This window comes from Narcine bancroftii, chromosome 4, assembly GCF_036971445.1.
Source record: "Narcine bancroftii isolate sNarBan1 chromosome 4, sNarBan1.hap1, whole genome shotgun sequence".
NCBI lineage: Eukaryota > Metazoa > Chordata > Chondrichthyes > Torpediniformes > Narcinidae > Narcine > Narcine bancroftii.
This window is the reverse complement of record NC_091472.1, coordinates 203,075,175-203,098,327: the sequence shown is the minus strand read 5'-3', so window position 1 is coordinate 203,098,327 and position 23,153 is coordinate 203,075,175. Positions and strand designations below refer to the sequence as shown.

Here is a 23,153-nt window from a genome sequence, read left to right as displayed (position 1 = left end):
ACTGAGAATAAAGTTATATAATTATATAAATACACAAAACACAAATAATTCTGAGGTCAACGACCCTTGTGAAAAACTGAGAAAACCCCAGGTACTTAAATAAAAAGGGGGGCAAGGGACAAAAACAATGAGAGCCCATCGTCCTTGCCTCGTCCCACTTCTTGTATCCCAATTGTTTCCCCGCTGGGATGGATCATTTCATTTCCTTTATTTAGAAGGGGTAGAATTATATCTGCACACCAATATGTTTCAGACAGGGTTCCCACACTCTAATGAACATGTCATGTTTCCTCCTTAAATTGTACATGATTTACTCCAGAGGAATCCAGCTCTGCATTTCCATATTCCATCGTGTAATATTTAGTTGGGAGTCGAACTTCGACATGACTGCTATACATTTCCTGGCTACCGACAAGGCGACTGTCACAAACTGAATTTGGTGTTTGGACAGTTTAAAATCACATCCCAAATGTCTCCCAGAAGGTACAACTCCAGATCCTGTGGAAAATCCACCTTTGTAATTTTTTTTGGAATGTTCCCCAGATCTCACCTTTGTACAAAGCCTGGTTGAATGGATAAAGGTTCCAATCTCCACACCACACCTAGAACACATTTCCGAGATTTCTGGTTTGGACTTTTGTGGTATAAGGTGCAGTTGATGCAGGAAATTTAATAGTTCCAGCACAAGCAAGAAAGGATCTGTTCTAGCAAGGTGTGTTCCCTCCCTCCCCTCCCCCCCCCCCCCCCCCCCCCCCACTAACTCTGATTTATACAGCTCTTTATAGAACTTTCTAAATGTTTGGTTTATTTCCTTTGGTTTATATGAAATCTTGCCTTTCCCCGTTTGGATCACATTGATTGTTCTCGAGACCTCTTCCGCCTTCACCTGTCAAGACAAGACTTTATGGGCCATCTCCCCAGCTCATAATATTGTTGTCTAAGTCTTAAGATTAACTTTTCTGTCTTATATGTTTGCATTAAATTATATTTGAGCTTTTTATTCATAAAGTTCCTGTATTTTTCTTCCGAACCCGATCTTTGATAATCTTTTTCCAATTGGACTATTTCCTGTTCCAAGTTATTAATCTCTTTCATAAGCCCCCTTTTGATACCTTTGATATATCCAATGATCTGGCCCCTTAAATAAGCCTTCAGTGTGTCCCATATTTGTATTGTCAGAAGAGAGACAGTTCGTCTCACAGAACAATTCTATCTGAGCTCTATCAAAGCTACGAAATTCCAATTTTCCCAACAGCAACAAATTAAGGCCATCTATACGCCATGGCCTGCTTCTCTGGCATTAAATTTGAAAGAGTCAAGGCTGAATGGTCAGACAGTAGTTGAGCCGTGTACTCAGTCTCCAATATTCCACCCTCCAATTGGGCTGATGCCAAAAATAAATCAATTCTTCTGTAGGAATTGTGTTGTCTCGAGTTTTTGCCTTCTCCAGTTGTCTATTAAATTCAGATCTTCCATAAAGACCAGGGTAGACTTAGCTGCCTTGGCCCTTGTTAGTTCTTTGCTGAATTATCATGACCAGATCCAGACAAAAATTGAAATCCCTTCCAATCAAAACATTCTCACACCTCTCTGTTACCTTCAAGATATACCTTGTATAAATTGTCCATCATCAAAATTCAGGACATATAAGTGTCCATGATTCAGAGTATATTTGACAATTCTTTAATCACAAATCTCCCAGCCGGATCTGTGACCACACCCTGGACCACCACTGGAACATTCTTCCCTATCAGGATAGCCACTCCCTTGGCTCTGGAATTGAAGAAGGACATTGCCACCTGGCTCATCCAGCCCCTCTTTAATTTTTTTGCTCTTGATTTGTAAGGTGGGTTTCCTGTAAAAAATATTATATCTGCCTGCATCTTTTTTTAGATGTGACAAAACTTTTTCTATCTGTCCATTCAACAATCAGCTGAAGTCAACAATCAGCTCTTTAGTTTTGGTGACGTTGAATGTAAGATTGTTGTTGGTGCACCATTCAACCAAGTTTTCAATCCCCGTCCTGTAAACTGACTCATCACCTTTCTTTTTACAATCCACTACTGTAGTATCGTCGGCAAATTTGTAGATGGTGTTATTCTCGTTCTGAGCCACACAGTCGTAGGTGTAAAGTGAGTAGAGAAGGGGGCTAGGAATGCAGCCTTATGGATACTGGTGGGACGGTAGAGAAGAACAAAGCTTAGGTGATGGGGGAGAGAGCCGAGGGTATTTGATATTGCTTTTCACTGGTGAAAGGAACGTTATCTACCTCTCCAAATGTAGATTGCCCCATAATTTCTATTGCTGTTTTACTCAACATTATCATTTAAATATTCTATTGCACCCCAAGGGAATTGGCTATGATAAGAGGAAAGGTGAGAATTTATTTTGGCTCTGTGAAAGGAAACGGAGTGAAAGAGAGAGCTGAGGGAAAGGTGAGAGGGGGGCATCTAATGGAAGCCAGAGAAGTAGTGTTAATGCCATCTGGTTGAAGGGGGCCCAGACGGAAGACGAGGTGTTGCTCCCACAATTTGTGAGTGACCTCAATCTGGCTGTGCATGAGACCATGGACAGACATGTCAGGAAGGAAATGGGACGGGGAATTGAAATGGGTGGCTACTAGCATTTGAAAGAATCTTCCTCTGTGTTTGTCTACGCTTGCTTTTGATCAGCTTTCAACTGAGCATCAAATGATTTTGTTGTATTAACATTCAATTTTTTTTGTCGTAAACAGAAAATATGAATAGGCAGTTTTTGATTTGTGATGTCTGACACACTATTATAAATAGTTTCATGATTTACTGAATTACATACTAAACAGTAACCGTCTTCTCACACACCACACATAAATCATAAGGTTCCATTTTTCACAATACAGTAAAATCCCCAGTGTCCAGAATTGCAGCAACTGGCAAAAAAAGAAACAGTGAGGACATGAATTCATACATTAGAATAAATAAAAATTTAAAATTGTAAAAGTAAATGTTCTCCAAAGCAACACGCAACCCCTTGGTGAGGATGCGAGCAAACATTCAGCCAGTGGAGCGCCCCAGTCGTGTCCTGCCCGCAGCAGCTGTTTGAACAAAGTCTCAATAAAGTTGTGTTTGAATAAAATGGCAGCACCCAGGATGAAGGGCCAGCTGATGCCGTTTGCTGCTGGGGCCGAGTCTCCCAAAGTGGCTCCCTCTCCCTGCCTAGTCAGAGTATTTATCTTTATTGGTATATTAGTAAGGCTTTATCTGTAAACTCGGTGGGGGGGGGGGGGTGGTGGTTAATTAACAGCGCAACGCTGTAAAAGCACCAGCGACTGAGGTTCGAATTTAAATTTTGTAAATTATAGGAATTATCTGATTAAAGTTAAATTAAGGACTACAATGCTATCTTTCGTCTTTTAAACCATGTATTCTTAACGCAGGTGTATTAGCTAGGCATTGTAAGAGTGTGTCTCAGGCAATCGGAAAATTTGCATATCCGGCATCCACAATCCTCCACAGGTGCCAGATACTGGGGCTTTACTGTTTTACTTTTGCTGTTTACAATTTTTTGCCTCTCTGATCTTCATCAGAGCCCAGAATTTCTCACGTGTACCTTCTCAAACCATCTCAGTTATCCAAATGCATTAAAAAAGTTAAAGATAACTGTAGCCTTTAAGTGAAATGGCCTCTAGGAGTAAGGGAGGAACTGGGGCATTGCACACAGGAGCAATTTATATAATTTGTTCTTCTTGGATAATTACTTAATTTGTTGTTAATTGTGGTTGAATAATCAAAGAGGTTTGACATTACTTAGAACACTCGAGTTTCTCTGCTGTAACTAAGTTGCTTGGACTAAGTTCTCTTTGTATTTGCCTTAATTGCAGCACGGTGCACGAGAGGATTATGTTAGTTTAAACGGTTTCAAATTTATGTAGTAAATACAAACCTCGGGTTTGTGGTGGCTGACAGACTAGTATTATTATTTAAATACAATGCAGAACATGAATTCTCTTTTCTTACTCTCAACAGTTAATTATTTGCCTTCACTGTAAGATTTCTTTAATTTATTTTGGCAAATAGTTCTCCCTGTTTTTGAAACCCCTGGTATCTGGCACCTACGGGGATTGTGGATGCCGGATATGTTTGTTGGGGCATGCGTAACGTGGAGAAGCTTGGGACACCTGCTTTTCTGACAATGGCTGTGGGCTGTTTTCCAGACCCCTTGTGAGTGGTTATTCTTTGTCACAGCTTTGATTTATCTCAATGACTTGACAAGTGACTTCAGAGGGTACCTGCCTGATATGGGAGTGGAGGGGCATGCAGTGGCAGGGTTCCTTCTCCAAACTAGTCGCATCAACAATTTAAGACCTGAGAATAACTTGAAAGTATACAGTCATATACAGTCTTCACATTTCAACATTTAAAAATAATTAAATTTTAAATGACGGAGCTTTGAATTTGATTCTCCAAACTACTGGTAGAGTACTGCAATCACCATGCTGGTGGCTGCAAAATGTCCCATGATTCCACTTTACTTTTGATGTGACTGGAAATTCTTCAGGATTTCAATGATCTGACAGTTCTTCATTATGGATATTTGGTGGAAATGGGCAAAGCAATAAAAGGAAAGAAAATCATAACCAATATTTTAACTATCTCAAGCAACTGGAAAATTCACTTATTCTGCATCTATCAATCCTCATAGGTGCCAGATACCAGGGGTTTTACTGAACTTACACGCACACGCACACACAAACACAGCTGAGGTGATGGGGGAGAGAGGCAAGGGTATATGATATAGATTGTCAGTGGTATCTACCTCTTCAACTGAAGATTTTGCCCGTAATTACCACTGCTGTTTCACTCAATACAATCATTTAAATATTCTACTTCACCCCAAGGGAATCATTTGTGATGGAATATTGCTTTCCTTTTATTGCTGGGCCCATTTCCACCAAATATCCATAATGAAGAACTGTCAGATCATTGAAATCCTGAAGAATTTCCAGTCACATCAAAAGTAAAGTGGAATCACAGAACGTTTTGTGCCAGGAGCATAATGATTGCAGTATTTTGGAGGATCAAATTCAAAGCTCTGTCATTTAAAATTTGCATTTAATTTTTTAAAAATGTTGAAATGAGTAGACTGCATACTTTAATGTTATTCTCAGGACTTAAATGGTTGAATGTTAGTTCCTCATCCGTACTTTCACTTTTTCACTTCTAAACTTGACTGTTCCAAGTACTCCCCTGAATCCCATCAATTTCAACAAGTCTGTTTCTGTAGATGGAATGTATTTCGCCTAGAGGTCGGTGACGAGTTGAGTTCCACAAGGATCTGTTTTGGGACCCCTGCTGTTTGCGATTTTTAGAAATGACCTAGATGAAGAAGTAGGGGGGTGTGTCAGTAAGTTTGCAGATGACACATGGTTGGATCATGCAGAAGGTTTTGTAGGTTACAACAGGATACAGACAAGATGCAGGGTTGGGCGAACGAGTAGCAGATTGAGTTCAATCTAGTTAAGTGTGAGGTGCTGCAATTTGGAAGGTAAAACCTGAAGGCAGAGTGCACGGTTCATGGCAGAAGTTTTAGCAATGCAGAAGAAAAGAGGGACCTTGGGGTCTCTCAATCGCACCGGTTGATAGGGTTGTTATGGTATGCTGGTCTTCATTAGTCGGGGGATTGAGTTCAAGGAATATTGTGTTTCGATTTGGTCACCTCATTACAGGATGGATGTGGAAGCTCTGGAGATGGTGCAGAGGAGATTTACCAGGATGTTGTCTGGATAGTAGAATGTGTCTAATGAGTAATGAGGCAAGATTAATAGGCTTTTCTCTTTGGAGTGAAGAAGGATGAGGGGAGACTTAATTGAGGTATAAGACATTGGTGAGGCAAAATTTGGAGTATTGTGTGCAGTTTAGGCCACTTAACTACAGGAAAGATATCAATAAGATTGAAAGAGTGCAGAGAAGATTTACTAGGATGTTGCCCGGACTTCAGGAACTGAGTTACAGGGCAAGGTTAATCAGGTTAGCACTTTATTCCCTGGAGCGTAGAAGAATGAGGGGAAATTTGATAGAGGTATTTGAAATTATGAAGGGGATAGACAGAGTAAGACAGAGCAGGCTTTTCTACTGAGGGTAGGTGAGATACAAACCAGAGGACATGGATTAAGGGTGAAAGGGGAAAAGTTTAGGGGGAAACGTGAGGTAGATCTTTACTCAGAGCATGGTAAGAGTATGGAACGAGCTGTCAGCTGAAGTGGTGAATGCTGGCTCAATTTTAATATTTAAGAATAATTTGGACAGGTACTTGGATGGGAGGGGTAGGGAGGACTATGGACTGGGTGCAGGTCAGTAGGACTAGGCAGAAAAATGGTTCAGCACTGATTAGAAGGGCCAAAGGGCCCATTTCTCCATTCTGTTTCTATTTTTAACCAGTAAGTGGTAATTCTGCCTCGCCCGCAGAAAAAAGAATCTCAGGGTTGTATATGATGTCATGTATGTACTCTGGCAATAAATCTGAATGTTAAATCAAGGACATTTTATGGCCCCTTTTAGCCTTCCTGATTTCCTGCTTAAGTTCTCTTAGACTACTCTATTTGCTCTACTCTCCATGTTATGAAGAAGGATGCAGACGTATCAGTGAGGATGCATTTACTAGGATGGTGCCAGAAATGAAAGAATATACACTTGAGAGAAGGGTGAAAAGACTAGGTCTCTTTTCTCAAGAAGGAAGAGCAAGACCCGATGGAAGTTTTGAAATGTTTTAATCGAGTGGAGTTGGACGATATTTCCATTAGTGGGGAAGAACATAACCAGCGGTGTTCAGGGTAAGAGTTACCAAGAAACGCAGGAGAGAATTTTGAAAAAACTAATTTTCCCAGAGTAGTGAGGATTTATTTAACATTTAAATGAAGACATATCACACAATAATAGGCTATTTCGACCCATGAGCCCATGCTGCCCAATTTAAACGTAATTAACCTTCAACCCTCCCCCCCACCCCCCGGGCATGTTTTCAACAGTGGGCGGAAGCCGGTGCCCCGGTCGCTAGCGCTGTAACAGTGTGCCTGGGGATGGGGGAGGGGGGGCTGGACCAAGATGTGACCCAGAAGGGGATAGAGATTTGGGTTTAGTTGAGGGCAAATAGGAGAAGGCCCAAGTGGACCATAACCATGGTCAAACGGATTACTTATGCATCGTCCTAGATAATACTGGGATGCCTTAATTAATGCCAATGATATTGGAAATGTGGAGAAATCTGGTTTTCTTCAAGCTTGTTTGTAATTTGGTAAATCAATGCAGTGCATCAAATAAATATCAAAATTCAAGCAGATACTCTGTTCCGAAGCCAGATTATAAAAGAGAATCTGATCTCTATTCGTTCAGTTTCAAAATTATTGACTTGGTATGGTTCCAAGATGGTGTTCATCAGGAAGGTATCCTCAAAGTATTGACCCATCTCAATGATGTGCATGCTGTGCCAAGGCGAGCTCATTCCCTCATGTGTTAATGGAGTATGGGATTGGGTGAGGGAACGCATGAAGTTCCGGGCCAGCCATGATCTGATTAAAAGGCAAAGAAAGCCTTGGCACGCGATATGGCCGACGTCTGCTCCATTTTCAAATCCTTTTAAATTACATTTTTCAGGGGGGAAAAAGTGGACTGAATGATATTGTTGTTCTTTTGCACAGGCGCATTATTCTACTGGAAAAGTCTCAGCGTCCTTCACATCCACAGCAATGATGCCCGAGACGAAACATGAAGCAGGTACATTGGATTAGCTACTTCACTTGGCATGGGGTTGAAGTTTGGAGCCTGCTCATCACTCTTACCGCTCAGCAACTAAAGACAGAATGTGCTAGTTACCTGGCACAGAGAACAGTATTTTGTGTTCCTTTGGATATCAGTATAAATCGGTAGTGTTCAATTTTTTTTCTTTCCATTCACAAACCACCTTAAGTAATCCCTATGCCATAAGGGATTGCTTAAGGTGGGATGTGAATGGGAAAGTAAAGTTGAGAATCACTGCTCTCGACCTGATTTGAATAAAATATTTGGCTTGAGAAAAATTGTCATTGACCCATTTCCTTTGGAGTTATGAAACCGTGCACATAACGAGTCAATGAGGGACGATTAAAACAGTGGTTTTCAAACTTTTTCTTCATATTCACATACCTCCTTAAATAATCCCTTACTAATCACAGAGCACCGATGTCATAGGGATTTCTTAAAGTGGAATGTGAGTGGAAAGAAAAGGTTGAGAACCACTGGTCTAAGTAGAGCGAGACTGAGAATTTTGATCAGCAACATGTTTAATAGAAAAAATATCCTTTTGGCTCAGTAAAGAAATGTAGGATTGTGAGACATATTAAATAAGGTGAGTAAAAATAACCAGCATATTAGAACATTATATCAAATACATATGATTTTAGTTTAAAGAATTTTGACAGAAATCACAGTACATTTAGTTTAAAGAGATACCAAATTGAGATAACAATTTTCTTGCACCATGTTTTCTTTACAGTAAAGTTAGTGTTGAAGTCGTTGCTGTAAGAGTCTTTAAATGGTATTAATCATTTTTAGGGTTGCATGTCAAACTGAGTGAAAACCGTGTGCTTCACATATGTAGTTTTGGTCCTGACTTAGGATGCCATCTTTGTAAGTTTTCATGCTCTTTCTAAGATGAGGTGGGCTTCTCAGATGCTCCACTGTCCTCCCACACCCAAAGGCATGAAAGGCATGCTCGTGAGTTGGTTAATTGGCTGCAGGTAAAAATAAGGGGCAGGCATTGATGATCACGCAAAGGAAACTAGGTTGCCAGAGAATAAATTAGGGAATAGGATTGGTGGGATTGCTGTGAGGGCTAGGAAGGAAAGGCTTGTTGGGCTGAATAGCCTCCACTGGGGCAAGGAAGTTATAATAAAAATGTAAATACGCCGTGCCGATCTACAGAAGTTGGAAAGTGGCATTGTCATTATGGCTCCATCGTTTCAAATTTTAGATGTAACTATGAACAACAAATGAGCTATCCTCCACCAATCACAACCCCTTCCACTAACCGCAGCCACACCTGTCCCAACTAATCACAGCTTTACAGAAGGAAGATACTGTAATCATAGGATTGATTTGACAAGTAATGCGCAGTGTCACTAAAACAGAATCTAGAGAACAAGGACAGAATCCCTCTGGATCTCACGTTCTTCCCACCAGCCTGCATGTCTGACACATCCTCCGGCATTTTGTCCATCTTCAGTGCTATCTCACAACCAGCCACATTGACTCCTCTCCACCCCTATCTGCTTCTTGGCGGGGTTAAATCTCTTTGAAGGCCCTTTTATAGTGAAATTTAGTGAATTGTAAAGGCAGATTCCCTCTGCCTTTAAAATGCTTCCCTCACCTGCTTAAAATGGTTCAAGGTGGATTGGCAGGTCCAAAGTGATCTCGAGTTGCTCCACCTCCTGCATAAAAGGATTGCTGTTGAAAGCGGCCCCAAAGGGGGGAGGGCTGATGGTGTCGTCAGCCCTCGGCCCAAGAGCGTGAATTTTAAAAAACCCATCTGCGAAGAAAGAGCTTATGATGCGCTGAAGGTCTGCCTAAGTTCTAAGACTGCTCGAACAGATCTCCACTCGTGCTCGTACCTGCTCCTTAGTCACCGTTATTGTGTATCGGGTACTTTCACTCCCCAGCGCACATGTTCCGGGTCACGGAGGCGGGCAGCGTTGCTGCACTACACGCCCCACCTCCCTCATCTTCGGAAGCTGGCTTGGGAATCTCCTCCGCATAAAAGGACCATGCGATCCGCCTTTTCCATCCTCTGCATAAAATTTCCCTTTTTTTTCCCTCAGCTTTTGTGCATAAAAACTCCTTTGAGACTCCCATATTCACTCCCACACTTGGCCTTCCACCCCCTTGAGCACTTGCCGGTGTAATCACATGAAGTACAAAATATGGCCCTGCATCTCCCTCACGTCCATCCAGGACCATCGTTCAGCCTCCTCCACCACATTCTGTGTACTGCAGTGGCCTCCTCTACATTGAGAACCAAACCCAGGTTGGGTGACTGCCTTGACCGACACTCTGTTTGTGCATCTTGAGCTTCCCGTAGCCGGCCATTTCAACTTTTCCACCCATACCTTCACAGGTATGTCTGTCTTCGGTCTCAACCCTTGCCATGGTGAAGCTAAATGTAAAGTTGAGGAACAATGCAGTACCTTCCTCCCGGACAGCTTAAAACCAAACGGCATGCACATCGATTTTTTCAATTTTGGGTAACCCTGACTCCCATCCGGTTCCACTGATTCTGTCACTTTACCTACTCCTGTACTTAATTTAACTTTTCTTCCCCTCTCCATTCTTAATGGTATCTCCCTCGATGTGTCTCTTCACTTCTTCCACATACCCTTCCCCCAGTTTCTTTCCCCCTTCATATACATAATATCACCTCTGTTTTAACTTCATCTCAGTAAAGGGTCCAGACCCAAAACAAACCCTGACCATTTACACACAATGACATCGATTGAGCTGCCGAGTTCCTCCAGCAGTTGGTTGTTTGCTGAAGATTTGAGGATGCGTTTCTCTGTTAATGTTAAATCTGTTGCTTTTAGGTTCCTGAGACCCCAGCATGAAAGATCATGGTACAGCTGTGAAAATCGAGCATTGTGTGTTGTTAATGTAATTTGGTGCAAGAGCAGTCAATTTAGGATCCAAAGTCTGTGCCACAATTCAGTAAGATCAGAATCAGAATTTATTGTTGTGAACATGTCACAACATTCATTGTTTTGTGGCAGTATTACAGGTGCAAAAATTGTCACAATTTTTTTACAATAAATTAATAAGTGCAAAAGAAGAGAGGAATGTGAGTTAGTGTCTGGGGTTCATTGTTCATTAAGAAATCTGATGGCAGAGGGGAAGAAGCTGTCCTTGTGCCATTGGATATTCTTGTATAAGTGCTTCTACCACCTCCTCGATGGTAGCAGTGCAAAGAGGGCTGACCCTGGAGAGTCAGGGCCCTTGGATGATGCTTTCTTGAGACACTGCCTCTTGTAGATGTCCTTAATGGAGTGGACTACTGTCCATGATGGCACTGGCCAAGTTCTCAACTCAAGCCTCTTTCTGTCCTGTGCATTGGCACCTCCATGCCAGACAGTGATACAACCAGTCAGAATGCTCTTCATGTCGAAACTAGGAAGAGTCTTTGGTGAGGAGCTCACGTGATGTGGACAGACTCACAGGAGCTCCACAATATAATCCTAGAAATTGACCCAAAATGTTAAATAATTGGAAAAATAAGCATTAAAAAAAAATGTAGTGCCATGGGCAAGAAGAATAAAATAATTCCTGGGAATGGGTGAGATCGACCGGCAAGGACAAATGCCATCGGAGCCGCCGCTTGGGAGTGACGTGATGAGAGCAGAACCTGACATGATAGTGGAGGGCCCAAGCCCAACAAGTGGCAGATCGACGGCAACAATCGGCGATGTTGTGGGTGTCATTTGGCTAGCAGCCAGGATGAAGACCCTCGACAGGAGAATCCAGAAGATAATGGTAAGAAGTGGGCAAGTTGGAGACTGGACTTGCCACTCTAAACACCTACATAGCAGCCGCCGAAGACAAAATGGCCATGGAAGAAAGAATGGTAAAGATTGAAAATGACTCAGATCACCAGAAGGTAGAGAAAGAAATTTCTGGAGAGGCTGGACTCGTTTTAAAATTATAAAAGGTGGCAGAAGGTAAAGATTATAGGGCTGAAGGAAGGGGAAGAGGGTCAGGACTTGGTGGGATACTTTGGGAGGTGGATCCTAAAAACCCTGGTAATGGAAGGGCGTGACGAGTCCATTATTATTGAGAGGGCCCACCGAACCTCCAGGGCCGAATCAATGCCCATGCCCGAATCAAACACCAAGATAGGGAGATGATATTATACGCGGCCAGGGACCACTGATAGTTGAAGGGGAGAGGGTCAGCTTTTTCCCTGTCCTGAGCGCAGCACTGCTGAAGAAGAGAAGGGAATCTGACCTGGTGAAAAGAAACTCAACACACCAAAAAATGGCCAGCTTGGCTTTGAGCGGAGAGCTGTCTTCCCACATGGATGGATTTTTGTCCACTTGCGGATGTCTATCTCAGGCCTGAAACTGTTGAATCGGAGTTGTGGAAGAAGTAGCAAATGTATTTGATTGGCAGTCACAAGTAGGATTAATATTGCACCTCAATTTCAATACAGGCACATACATTGGGTAAGCATCTTCATCACACATCTTACATTGATCCAAGCCTTTTGAGCCACGTTCCTGTCTTTGCATCCAAACAGTACCCTTGGGTCAAATGTTATCTCTCTCTAAGAAGGTAAGCTCTGTAAACTGACCCCTTGGCCTGTATACAAAGAAACACCGTGGCACAGGGGTAACCTTTCAGGCCATAAACCCAAGTCCCCCTCAGTGGAGAAATCCAGTCACTTGCATCGCCATATTCTTTCTCCATAACCCTGCAACTTGACTTCACTCAAGTCACAGAATCACAGAGAAACGCAGCATGAAAATAGACCCTCGGCTTGCCTTGTCCATGCAGACAATCAACCAGTAAGCCTACGTTTACATACAACCTAGAGCAGTGCAGCATAAGAACAGGGCCTTTGCCCCATGTGTCTGTATCCAGTATGATATCTGAATCCATCTCCAGCCCGGCAGTCCTTATTTGAATTTCCTGTACTGGGGTTGCAGGTTAATTGGGTGTAAATTGGGCGGCACAGACTCGTGGGCCAAAATGGCCTGTTATTGTGCTGTATGGTTAAATTTAAAATAAACCTGAGCCGAGTTCCTTCTCACCTGGTCCAGTCATGTGGATTACCTGCCTGCAATTCATGGTGTTTTCACATGCAGGTATTTCATTTCAGAACCAATCAAGCTTCATTACCTCTACCAAGTCATCTACAGACACCTGGATATAGGTTCATTTATTTTCTTTAATGGTACAGTGGTATGTAACTTCCCAAAAATACAAGTGATGGCTTGAATGTAGCTAATAACTACAGTAAAACCCTGGTATCGGGTACTCACGGGCATCGGTAGATGCCGGATAATTGAATTTTCAGGTTGCTTGAGATTGCGTGTTGTGTGATTGACACACTGACCACTTGGGGGGGGGGGGGGGGGCACCAATTTTAAACTTTCGTATTTTTAAAATACTTATTTTCCACAATTTTCTTTGCTGGTTGCCTGAATTTGAGGATTTTACTGTATTTGGGTTGGATTTTCCTTTCCTCTGCAACTAATTTAAATAAGTCACTTATTTAATAAATAACTACTAATTGCAAAAAGAGTCCATCAAGTTTGCCTTGTGCTGTTGTGGTAACTACATGATGAAGCCACAATGGCTTTGTTAACCAATGACAGGAATGAATTGTTATCTGTTCATCTGCTAATACAAGCAAACAGGTTAGAAGTTGCTTGTTCCTTCTCAATATCTAATATTTGTTGTAAATGTCTGAAAGACAGTGGACTAGAATGTTATTTTCTAAAATTAATCTAATCTATTTTGAATTTGCTGAAAGAAATTTTAGTTTGAAGGCATTGCATTGGAAGCACATCATAAGACAAAGCGAATTAATCAAAAGTAGGTTCACCTTACGGCAGGAGAACAGCCTAGCATTTTAGTTCTGAAGTGATCAGATGCATCAGCATTTCTGCATTTGGATTTGTCTCTAGACAGCTTGCCTTCAAAAGTGGCACCAAGATTTAAACCAGTAATTTTCAAACTTTTTCTTTCCACTCATATCCCATCTTAAGCACCTATGCCATAGGTGCTCTGTGATTAGTAAGGGTGGGTTTTAAGGTGGGATGTGGGTGGAAAGAATTAGTTTGAAAACCCCTGTTTTAATCGTCCCTAATTGACTTGTTATATGCATGATTTCAGAACTCTGAAGGAAATGGGCCAATGACAATTTTTCTCATGCAAAATATTTCAGTAACAATTGGGTCTAGAGCAGTGGTTCTCAATCTTTTTCTCCCACTTGCATACCAAGTTAGCATTGGGAGGTTTAAGAAAGAGCCTAATAACTGTTGGAGATAAACTGTTCTTGAACCTACAGTTGTCAGACTTCAGGCTTCTGTGCATTCTGTCTGAAGGCAGCAGTGAGAAGACATTGTGGCCAGGGTTATGGGTGTCCTTGACGATGGACATGGCTATGCCTGCTACATTATGTCGTCTTCTGCATTCCTGGTAATGGCTAAGTTTGCCACTTTCTGGACACTCGAATTTCCAAACCAGGTTTTGGTGCAACCAGTGCACTTGTAGAAGTTTGATTGAACCGTATGCCTAATTTCTTCAGACTTCCTCGAAAGTAGAGGCATTGCTGCGTCTTCTTCATAGTTGCCTCGATGGGCTGGCTCCAGGAGAGGTCCTCTGATATAGAGATGCCAAGAAATTTAAAAGCGCAAACCCTTTTCACCGCCATCCTCCCAATGAAAGCAGGCTGTGGTCCCTCGAAAAAGAAAAGACTGCTCAAATTTCAGAGGATCTTGAAAATAATTCCATTATGACCTTTATTCGGCCTTGGCTGTTGCATTCTTTTCAGTGTGTATTGATCTTAACATTCAGTGATCTTTGCTGTTTTTATGTAACCCCATCACATGTGAATTCCATTTAATACTGGTGCTCAAATTAAGCCCTATTCTGTGAGTGCTGACCATCTACCTCGCCCTAAAAAATCATGATCTGTTCATTTGAATAGAAGACTGTCAAATGACCAGAGGTTTATACTGCCATACTTTCATCAGAGAGGCAGATTCTGATCAAAGTGACTTCCCAATTGGTCCTTTTTTTTTTAGCATCTATGCCCCTTTTTGTGAAATTGTTGATAATGTTGAACTTTCCTCTCGACTTTCTGTCACAGCTGCAATTGATGATGACCAACTCCGTTACCGCTATGTCAAGAAGAAGGGTTATGTCCGACTCCACACAAGCAAAGGAGATCTGAACTTGGAGCTGCACTGTGAAATGGTTTGTAAATTTGACTTTCACTTGCTTGTACATTCTTGCTACAATGTGGACATTTGCATGGTGTGTTTCTTTTCATTAAGACATAAAATACATTAAGACAATAACACTATCCACAAATTTACCAATGATACCACAGTGGTGGGTTTCATAAAGGATGGGGATGAGCCAGCTTACAGGATGGAGATTGAAAACTTGCTCTCACTTAATGTCACCAAAACCAAGGAGCTGATTGTTGATGTCAGGAAGGGAAAGCCAGAGGTGTACGATCCAGTGATCACTGGGGGATCAGAGGTGGAGAGGGTGAACAAATTTAAGTTCTTGGGGGTCACTCTCTTGGAAGATCTTTCCTGGACCCAACACACTAATGGGATCGCGAAGAAAGCATGTCAGCGCCTCTACTTCCTCAGGAATTTGTGGAGGTTTGCTATAACATCAAAAACCCTGGCAAATTTTTATAGAAGTGTGGTGGAAAGTGTGCTGACCGGCTGCATTATGTTCTGGTATGGGGACACCAATACCCCCGAGTGCAAGGCTGTCCAAAAGGTAGTGGACATAGTCCATTGCACCACAGGCAAAACCCTCCCCACTATTGATTACATCTACAGGGAACACTGCTGTTGGAGAGCATCAGCAATCAGCAAAGACCCACACCACACATGAACATTCCATCAGGAAAGAGGTATCGGTACGGTGCACCACCAGGTTCAGGAATAGCTGCTACCATCCACCATCAGACTCCTCAACAACAAACTCAATCAGGGACTCATTTAAGGACTCCGACTTGGGCACTTCATTGATTTTTAATTCTCTCTGTATTGCACAGTCAGTTTGTTTACATCCATTATCTGTTTACAGTTCTTTGTTTACATGTTTATGCTGTGTAGAGTTTATTTTTTGCATTACCAGTCAATGTTAATTCTACCTCACGCAGAGGAAAAGGAATCTCAGGTATGTTCTCTGATGATAAATCTGAAATACACAGCAGGTGATAGCTTCACTGAATTTTATTCACGAGCTATTCTCAGTTTTGTAACTTTAAAGAATCAATTGCAAGAAGGTCAATCATGTATATTGAACAAAATTAAAGTTGTTTATCTTTCTTTTAAACCTCAGTTTCAGTAAACAGTGATTTATTGTCAATCAAATTTAAAAAAAACAATTTAAATGTTTACAATACCCTTAATTTACTTATTGCTCCACACAAATTATCTGAAGAAAGAAAATTTTTGGAAGAATTGTTGCTGAAAGGACAAATGCTTGATACATGAAATCAACAAAATTTGAAAAATAGGCTTCAGAAAGACTGGATTAAAAAAAAATGTATTTCAAAATTTCTTTATTGTCATGTAATAATACAGAAAATGTGATGTCACAAGAGCTGCAATTAGTATTGCCTCGCCCGCCTTGCAGAAAGAATGAAAGAACAGCAAAAGAGCGTCCCTTCAGAGACGGTGAGAGTCTGTGGATTCGCCTCCCGCGCTCCTACTGCCTCTGCAGCGGCACAGACTCCTGTTCGATCCATTGGCCACTTGAGCTCCTGTTCCAAAGCTCCAATATGATCAAGAAACTTTTGGCCCCCCAGGCCTTCGGGAACCCTTCTTGCCCTCTGCTCCCTCACAAATCCGGGTTCCTTAAGTCCCTCGGCCAGTGGGTTGCTGGCCGCCTGCAGCTTGTGTGGGTCTTTGGCCGCCGAGCCCCTACTGGTTTGCTGCTGTGGTCACCATCCTGTAGGGTTGTCTCCTCTGCTTCTCCTTCTCCATTTCTGGTGGTCTGTGTCGGTCCACTGCTCCCCTGGAGTGTGCAACTCCTTGTGGCTGCTGCTGAGCACAGGCATCGCCATCTTGGGCACAGACCCAAGGTTTGCAGGATTTTAATTAAAATCGCTTGACTCCTTTAACAGGCCATTTTAAAGCCTGAATGAAGATGCTGGCATTAGGACCCTGTGCTGGTCTCCACTCCCCACTCTCCTGGGTCCGCACTAGCGGCATCGCTGCCATTACAGCAGCTCTGGCAGAGACGCCATTTTGTTTAAAACAGTCTTCAAATTGTGAGACAAAGTTGTTTTTAAGTCCTAAAAGAATGAGTTGATGAGGCACATAGACCTACTCGCATGGTTATATAGAGAAGATCATTTCTATCCCAGAGTTCATGATTTTTGGGTGCAAGGGGAAGAAATTTATAGGGAATTTGAGAGGAACCTTTTGCATCCAGGCATCAGCGAGTACTGGTGCTTGGAGTGTGCTGCTGGAGAGGTTGGTGGAAGTAGTCACTGACAGCATGTAAGTACCACAGAAACAAAGACCAAGTGCTGGAAGATGGGATTACTGCAGAAGGATGCCTACTGTTCAGTGTGGATGAGGTGGCCTGGATGGCCTGCCTCCATTCCTGATGACCCACTAGCATCCATGACTCAAGTATTTGTTGTCGGGATGAGAAGAGAATGTGCCTTTTTTCCCAAAGGCAGATTGATGATATGAAGGTAAATGTGAAATTGGAGAAGAGAATGTGCTGCTTCTGGCTTCTTCCATCGCGCCACCCCCCACCATCCCCAAGCCCAGTGGTGTATCATCATGGTAAAATTTGGCAAAGCCAGCATTTATCTCCTTTGAGAAGCCACCTTCTTGAATTGGTGCATTTAAAATTTTTAAATGTAAATTTAATTTTTAAAATTCAAAATGTCGACATACAGCATGGTAACAGATCCTTTTGGTCCATGAGCCTATGCCACTCAATTACACCCAATTCACCTACACGCCCGGTACGTTTTGGTGGGAGAAAATTGGAGCACCCAGAGGAAACCCACGTAGACACGGAAGAGTGTACTAACTCCTTACAGACAGTGCCGGATTCGAACACTGGCACTGTAGCACCAAGGTGATAAATGCTGTGCCTTTCTGGGGTGAAGGTACTCCCAAGGGTGTGGGTGGTTAAGGAATTCCAGGGTCTAGGTGCAGTGACAAATGTTACGAGCCCAGAGGACACCAAAACCCAGCATCAATAGATATTCACCAAGACAAATGGTTACTTCAACAAAAGTTGCTTTTAATTATCTTTAAACATGAAAATAGAATCAAACTTTAACTTATTACTCTTCTCTTTGGCTTGGCTTCGCGGACGAAGATTTATGGAGGGGGTAAAAAGTCCACATCAGCTGCAGGCTCGTTTGTGGCTGACAAGTCCGATGCGGGACAGGCAGACACGGTTGCAGCGGTTGCAGGGGAAAATTGGTTGGTTGGGGTTGGGTGTTGGGTTTTTCCTCCTTTGCCTTTTGTCCCCTTTCTAATTCTAAGCGCACGTGTATGTATAAGTTCAGAAAAATTCTTTGGTTCACAGTCAAAACTCCTTTCTCATTCCTCCAAGTTCACTGGTTGCAGGCAATTCTTATACTGTGCACAGAATTTAACATTTATGAATTTCACCAGGCTTTGGTGCTTGAAAGGTAAATGGTTACTGCTCAGGAAGGTTCTTTTTGGTTTTCAGAGAGATTTGTTGCTCATTGGACACCCACAACTGATTCCTTCTGAAACTTGCCCCATCAGGGTTCTCCAGATGATAACCTCTTTCTTTAAGGTCCCTTATTCCAAGTGAAACATTAAACAGCCAGTTCTCTCCTCTTGTATGAACCACTAGGCCTTGGACCAGGCTGAATTAAGAACTCACAACTTGTCTTCCAAATGGGGGTTTCACAAGCTTGCCAGTTTGTCCTGTTCCAGTCCCAGCTGTTGTTCCTGATTGTAACACTATAGAACTGATCTCTGTCTGTCTCTCTCTCAGAGAGAAAGCCTGTTTGAATCTCTCTGCTTGCAAGACCACTTGACCCTCTTAGAACAGGAAGTTCCCCTCCAGACAGAAGGTGGCTCCGACAAGCTCTTTCATCTGTTTGCCTTTTTGTAAACAACAATCCATTAGTGAAGTCTCTTGGGCAATCTCCAAAGCTTTGCAAAGATGTCGAACATTAGCAGAGCTCCAGTATTTTAAATAAGATCTACTTTAAAGTGTTTGTATGTGATCTGCACTAACAAACCCTGCCCCAATTTATCTCCCAAAATCTATTTCTGTCACACAAAGAACAGCTGACAATTGATTTCCAAATTGAAGTGACTTGTGACTTGAAGGAGACCTATGATCATGTTCCTGTGTACCAAATACATGACCTTCTTAGTGACAGAAGTTCTGGATTTAGATAGAACCTGCTGTTGAAATGAGCCAATTACAAAATTTCAAAGTAATAATGAATTGGGTTTAAGGTAGAAGCAAAGTATTGATCTTACAACTGCCAACCCTTCTTTATACCAGCCATTCTTAACGAGGGCCATACAGCCCCTCCTGGGGGCCACAGTACATTGGGGGGGGGGGGCACGGACTGAAATTATCAAATTTTAAACTGTTTTTTAAGTAGTTGGTAGGAGAAAAGTGAAACCAACTAAACATGGCTGCTTCACAGGGAAGGGGATCCATAAACTTTGGACAGAGTCCGAAGGGTGACATGGTCAAAAAAGGTTGAGAATGGTTGCTGGACCCTGCTGCCATGTTTATTGATGAAATATTCAGGTTTAATTATCATTGTGTCTGCAATCACATATTCAAAATTGCTTCCTTCTGGTAACCTCAGATTGTTTCCCAATTTGTCCTTCAAGTAGGTTTTCAGTTGGTGGTATGCAAACATTGTATCGTGAGTTATATTATATTTATCCTTCATTTGTTCAAAGGATAATAATTTATTTCCCGATAAACAATTTTCTATTCTTTTGATCCCTTTTCTCTCCCATTCTCTAAAGGAAAGGTTATCTATTGTGAAAGGGATTAGTTAATTTTGCGTCAATATTTGTTTTGGTAGTTGGTAATTTGTTTTATTCCTTTCTACATGAATCTTCTTCCAAATGTTGAGCAGATGATGCAATACCGGTGAATTCCTATGTTGCACCAATTTTTCATCCCATTTGTATAGTATATGTTCAGATATCTTCTCCCCTATTTTATCTAGTTCTAATCTTGTCCAATCTGGTTTTTTCCTTGTTTGATAAAAATCTGATAGGTATCTTAATTGTGCGGCTCTATAATAATTCTTAAAGTTTGGTAGTTGTAAGCCTCCTTGTTTGTACCATTCTGTTAATTTATCTAGTGCTATCCTCGGTTTTCCCCCTTTCCATAAGAATTTCCTTATTATTTTCTTTAACTCCTTGAAGAATTTCTCTGTTAGATGAATTGGTAATGACTGAAATAGGTATTGTGTCCTTGGGAAAATGTTCATTTTAATACAGTTTATCCTTCCTATCAGTGTTAGTGGTAAGTCTTTCCAATGCTCTAAGTCGTCTTGTAATTTTTTCATTAATGGATGATAATTTAGTTTATATAGATGGCCGAGATTTTTATTTAGTTGTATACCTAGGTATCGCATTGCTTGTGTTTGCCATCTAAATGGTGATTCTTTCTTAAACTTTGTGAAATTCGCATTATTCATTGGCATTGCTTCACTTTTATTTGCGTTGATCTTGTACCCCGATACTCCTCCATATTCCTTCAATTTCCTATGTAATTCTTTTATTGATATTTCTGGTTCTGTTAAGTATATTATAACGTCATCTGCAAATAGACTGATTTTATATTCCTTCTCTTTCATTTTTATCACTTTTATTTTATTTTGTGTTCTTATCAGTTCTGCTAGTGGTTCTATAGCTAACGCGAACAGTGAGGGAGATAGTGGACATCCCTGCCTTGTTGATCTGCTTAAATTAAATTGTTTTGATATATATCCATTTACTGTCACTTTCGCCAATGGCCCCTTATATAATGCTTTAATCCAATTAATATATTTCTCTGGTAGGCTGAATTTTTGTAGTACTTTGAATAAATAATTCCATTCTACTCTGTCAAAGGCCTTCTCTGCGTCTAAAGCAACCGCTACTGTTGGAGTTTTATTTCCTTCTACTGCATGAATTAAGTTAATAAATTTACAGATATTGTCTGTTGTTCGTCTTTTTTTAATAAATCCAGTTTGGTCTAGATTTACTATTTTTGGTACATAGTCGGCCAATCTGTTTGCTAATACTTTAGCTATTATCTTATAATCTGTGTTAAGTAGAGATATTGGTCTATATGATGCTGGTGCTAGTGGATCTTTCCCTGTCTTTGGTATTGCTGTAATTATTGCTGTTTTGCATGAATCTGATATGCTTTGTGTTTTAACAATCTGGTTGATTACTTCCAAGAGTGGAGGAATTAATAAGTCTTTAAATGTTTTATAGAATTCTATTGGGAATCCATCCTCTCCTGGTGTTTTATTGTTCGGTAGTTTTTTTAAAAACTAAAAACTGCCCGATCCGGGCAGAGAGTGGGAGGCGGCGGCCCCAGTCCAGGCACAGGGTGAGCTGCGGCGGCCTCGGCCCAGGTCCGGGCAGTATGGACCGACCTAGGAGGGGAGGCAGGCCCCTCCAGCCCGGGTAAGAAACCTGCATAGGAGAAGGCCACTCCGATATAAAACCTACGACCCAAGGACCTCGCTGCCACGTCCCAGCTTGCTTGGCCACGGCACACGAACCATGGGTGTAAAGGGTGGGGCCAGTACTGCGCACACTGCACTCCACCTAAAAGCTCCTTTGTGCAGGCCCGAGGACAGGTCCACGTCCTCCTCCTCCACGTCCTCCCCCTCCACGTCCTCCCCCTCAAAAGATGCTCACAAACTCAAGCTACCATGCTGGAACATCAGAACCATGCTAGACAAGGCTGACAGCCACCGACCTGAACGTCGGTCTGCCCTCATCGCACATGAACTCCTCAGACTTGACATCGACATAGCCGCTCTCAGTGAAGTCCGCCTGGCAGATGTAGGCAGCCTCCAAGAACGCGGCGCGGGCTACACACTCTACTGGTCTGGCAAGCCTTCGGATGAACAACGCCTATCTGGTGTAGCCTTCATGGTCAAGAGCTTCATTGCCTCCAAACTCGAAAACCTTCCGACAGGACTCTCGGACCGAATCATGTCCATGCGACTCCCCCTTCAAAACAAGCATCGCATCACCCTCATCAGTGTCTATGCTCCAACCCTCCAGGCGGAACCAGCAGAAAAGGACAAGTTCTACACCGACCTGCGCAACCTCATCCAACGCACCCCTACAGCCGACAAGGTTGTTATCCTGGGCGACTTCAACGCTCGTGTCGGCAAAGACTCAGAAACCTGGCCAGGAATCCTGGGCAAGCATGGCGTCGGCAAGTGCAACGACAATGGGCGCCTCCTGTTGGAGCTCTGCGCAGAACAGCGGCTTGTCATTACAAACACCCTTTTTCAGCAGAGGGACAGCCTTAAGACAACTGGATGCATCCCCGATCCAAACACTGGCACCTCCTGGACTACATCCTGGTGCGAGAAAGTGACAAACGAGATGTGCTCCACACCAGGGTCATGCCTAGCGCGGAATGCCACACTGACCACCGGCTGGTTCGCTGCAAGCTCAACCTCCACTTCAAGCCAAAGCCCAGGAACAGTAAAGCCCCCAGAAAGAGGTTCAATGTTGGAAACCTGCAGTCAGACGAAGCGAGAGGAAACTTCCAGGCAAACCTCAAAGCAAAGCTCGACGATGCAACCCGCCTCACGGACCCGTCCCCTGAAACCCTCTGGGATCAGTTGAAGACTACCATACTGCAATCCACTGAAGAGGTACTGGGCTTCTCCTCCAGGAAAAACAAGGACTGGTTTGACGAAAACAACCAGGAAATCCAGGAGCTGCTGGCAAAGAAGCGAGCTGCCCACCAGGCTCACCTTACAAAGCCGTCCTGTCCAGAGAAGAAACAAGCCTTCCGTCGCGCATGCAGCCATCTTCAGCGCAAACTCCGGGAGATCCAAAATGAGTGGTGGACTAGCCTCGCCAAACAAACGCAGCTCAGCGTGGACATTGGCGACTTCAGGGGTTTCTTCGAGGCTCTAAAGGCTGTGTACGGCCCCTCACCCCAAGTCCAAAGCCCGCTGCGCAGCTCAGACGGCAAAGTCCTCCTCAGCGACAAGATCTCCATCCTCAACCGATGGTCAGAACACTTCCAATCTCTTTTCAGTGCCAACCGCTCAGTCCAAGATTCCGCCCTGCTCCAGCTCCCTCAACAGCCCCTAAGGCTAGAGCTGGATGAGGTCCTCACCCTGGATGAGACATATAAGGCAATCGAACAACTGAAAAGTGGCAAAGCAGC

At 42.7% G+C, this 23,153-nt stretch overlaps 1 protein-coding gene across 4 annotated transcripts in view; it reads left to right on the top strand.

Annotated features, from left to right (window-relative positions):
- ppil2 (peptidylprolyl isomerase (cyclophilin)-like 2) overlaps positions 1-23,153 on the top strand; it is a 408,077-nt gene that overhangs the window by 211,713 nt on the left and 173,211 nt on the right. For all 4 annotated transcript variants that reach the window (XR_011356343.1, XM_069933672.1, XM_069933670.1 and 1 more), the window contains 2 exons: positions 7,673-7,748; positions 14,869-14,975. Coding sequence is in view for 3 of the 4 variants with exons in the window: in XM_069933672.1 (XP_069789773.1) it covers positions 7,673-7,748; positions 14,869-14,975 (183 nt within the window). In the remaining variant the exon portion in view is untranslated. The remainder of the gene's footprint in view (positions 1-7,672; positions 7,749-14,868; positions 14,976-23,153) is intronic.